Genomic DNA, 2,739 nt, shown 5'->3' on the forward strand with positions numbered 1-2,739 from the left:
AGGATCCAGTCCGAACTCATCTCGACTGAAGATTGACGGGTCCTCTACGATGAGACCAGACCGGCCATCATGCATAGCCTCGTTGACGAGATCAATTCCAAGCAAAACACATGGACCGCGTCGACTGGGCAAAAAAGATTCAAGAGTAGCTCTACTTCCCAAGTGTTTGTCGAAGCATCTCTCTTCTTTTCCTCAGACCTCTCCCTGCGTGATGCTAAAGTGCTATGTGGAACACTGATGAGAGGGTCAAACGACAAAGCCATAAGAAAAGGCTATGCTATAGAGGAGCTACAAGACCTCCCCACTGACTTCGACGCTCGCACCGCCTTTCCCAATTGCTCAAAGGTTATCGGCCATATCAGGTAGCTAACTGGCGACTGTGTGAGAAAATGCTGCCTCGAACTCCAGAGACCAGTCAGCTTGTGGAAGCTGTTGGGCATTCGGTGTCACTGAGGCCTTCAATGACCGCCTATGTATCAAGTCGCATGGGACGTTCACGGAGCTCCTATCGGCCGGCGAGATGAATGCTTGTGCGCCGTGAGTCGAGGATGCCAGACTTAGACTGGGAGCTTCCCAATCGGAATTTTTTGCCCAGGTCCCACGGATGCAATGGTGGATTTCCTAACTCAGCCTGGTCTTGGGTGCACGATAAAGGGATCGCAACTGGTAAGGGAAGTCGACCGAAACGAGTCTCGGAATCCGAGGCGAGTTTGCTATGACTTATCCTCGACTATTCAATAGTCACTCTTGTGACAAGAGTCTTGTCTACAGAACGAAGACAAGGGAGACCCACACTGTAGACGCTGGGAAATATGATGATAATCTCGGCACGGGTCGCTGTCGTTCTCAATAATGAGCCAGCGACGATGACTCCTGCTGTAGCATCGTCTGGGACAACTTGTCCCAGTACACTGGGCTGATTTATGGAAATTGAACCTCCGATATTCACATATGCTGCACAATCCTGAAGTGTAGTAGAACATTTCTTTCGGTGCTCAGGTGGAGATTACGTTGCGGAAGATGATATGACTAAAGACGATGGGTGCTGGCCGTACGATTTCCCCCCATGCGCTCATCATGTCAATGATAGCAAGTACCCCAAATGCCCGAAGGTAAGCTGTAGCGGCGTGTCGCCGCCGGCGACCGCTGAGACAGTAACTGCCATTGCCTATCAGGACTCATACGAGACTCCCAACTGTGCCGAACAATGCCACAACCCGAAGTATACGACCACTTTGAGAGAGTAAAGGAAGGCTAAGCTAAGTCAAATGAATCGAGTTTATCATTCTCAGTGATCGTCATTTCATGGTGGAATCCTCTCCTTATCAATACTCTGTAAACGATGCCAAGAATGCTATCAGGACCGATGGCCCAGTGGGACCGATCCACTCCTGTGATCCAAACGTTAACTTTGATCAGGTTTCGGCTTCTTTCACTGTTTACGAAGATTTCCTAGCCTACAAGTCCGGTGTATACAAGCATACTTCTGGAGAATATCTCGGTGGACATGCTGTGAAGATAATTGGTTGGGGTGAAGAGAGTGGACAAGCTTACTGGCTTGTCGTGAACTCCTGGAATGAAGACTGGGGTGACCACGGCCTTTTCAAGATAGCCCTCGGAAACTGTGGAATAGATGATTACCTGCTTGGTGGTACACCTAAGGTCTGAGTGGATCTCCTCCATTATGGATGTGCACTGGATGAAACCCATCACATTCGAATCAGGACGATCTGCTTTCGTCCATAGTCATTTTTCTTCCTGGCAGCATGAAGTCTTATATTCTTTTCGCATCTGTTGCATGTGAATGAATAGCTGATTGCTGGAACTTTTCAACAGAAGTCATCTAGAGACTCTTAAAGAGATGATAAGTCGTATATTCAGTCCATTCCGACTCTCCCGTGCTTGTCGAGTTACTAGTATCGTACGGGATGCGGTTCAACCGCAGCGGCTGTCCGTGGCGAACTCCTCCATGCTTCGCTTCGTGCTCCCTCTCTATCCTGGCACTTCGGATCTCTTGAGGTAAAAAACACCTCAATCACCTCCTTGGTAATAAAGGTGTCATACCTGGTATGGGAATGCGGTCGTCTCCGGCTTTGCGGCCAATTCGTAACTGTAAGTATGCAACTATAATTTCATTCAACGTTGGTCTCACCATTACCTTCAGCGCCTTCAAAACGCCAGCATTCAGGATTTTAAGGCCAATACTTATTTACAGAGAGTCGCTATACACCTACTTGTAATATATGTAGCCTCAGCTGCCTTCAAAAACAGTCGTTTCCCGCACAATCGGCCGGCGTCCGAGCCGAAATGGTCTCAGCTGACCTATAGCTCCGCCGGAACGGTGGAATCATTCTCAAGAGCATCAACCTCATCCGGCGGCGTCTTGTATTGCTTTCTTGATACCATTCAGCCCTTAATTGCTATAACCAATCATGTTGATTCCTAACCTGTTGCAGCTCTCTCAGTGCGATCCCCTTCATCTGGTGATATTACAGACGGCGGCTTCTCCCCGGATTGGAAAGTAGCGCAATGGTCTATGTCAGAGAGCGCATGACATCACCTGCATTTCTGCCTCTCTTTGAGCATCTGTGAGCCATCCCCGTTTACAGCGAGCTGGCATCGATGATGTCAGGTGAGGAGTATCTCAGGGCCGAGTAGAGGGTCCCTTCGTTATGGAAGATGCGGTGCTAGTAACACAGTGTTACCACAGTCAATAGCCTGTGTCTCGCCAGTGTTCGG

The 2,739-nt window shown here is 49.0% G+C and overlaps 1 protein-coding gene across 1 annotated transcript; it reads left to right on the forward strand.

The window, feature by feature from the left end:
- Nucleotides 1-237: 237 nt before the first annotated feature.
- Nucleotides 238-1,892, forward strand: Pmar_PMAR015155 (cysteine proteinase, putative; the record flags this gene model as incomplete). Its single annotated transcript, XM_002787086.1, has 7 exons — nucleotides 238-362; nucleotides 409-537; nucleotides 596-666; nucleotides 1,000-1,112; nucleotides 1,176-1,243; nucleotides 1,293-1,374; nucleotides 1,420-1,892. 7 exons carry the CDS (start codon nucleotides 238-240, stop codon nucleotides 1,666-1,668), a joined length of 837 nt encoding a protein of 278 aa, XP_002787132.1. The 3' UTR covers nucleotides 1,669-1,892.
- Nucleotides 1,893-2,739: the final 847 nt, after the last annotated feature.

This window comes from Perkinsus marinus (assembly GCF_000006405.1).
Source record: "Perkinsus marinus ATCC 50983 genomic scaffold scf_1104296930376, whole genome shotgun sequence".
In the NCBI taxonomy this organism is placed as follows: Eukaryota; Perkinsozoa; order Perkinsida; family Perkinsidae; genus Perkinsus; species Perkinsus marinus.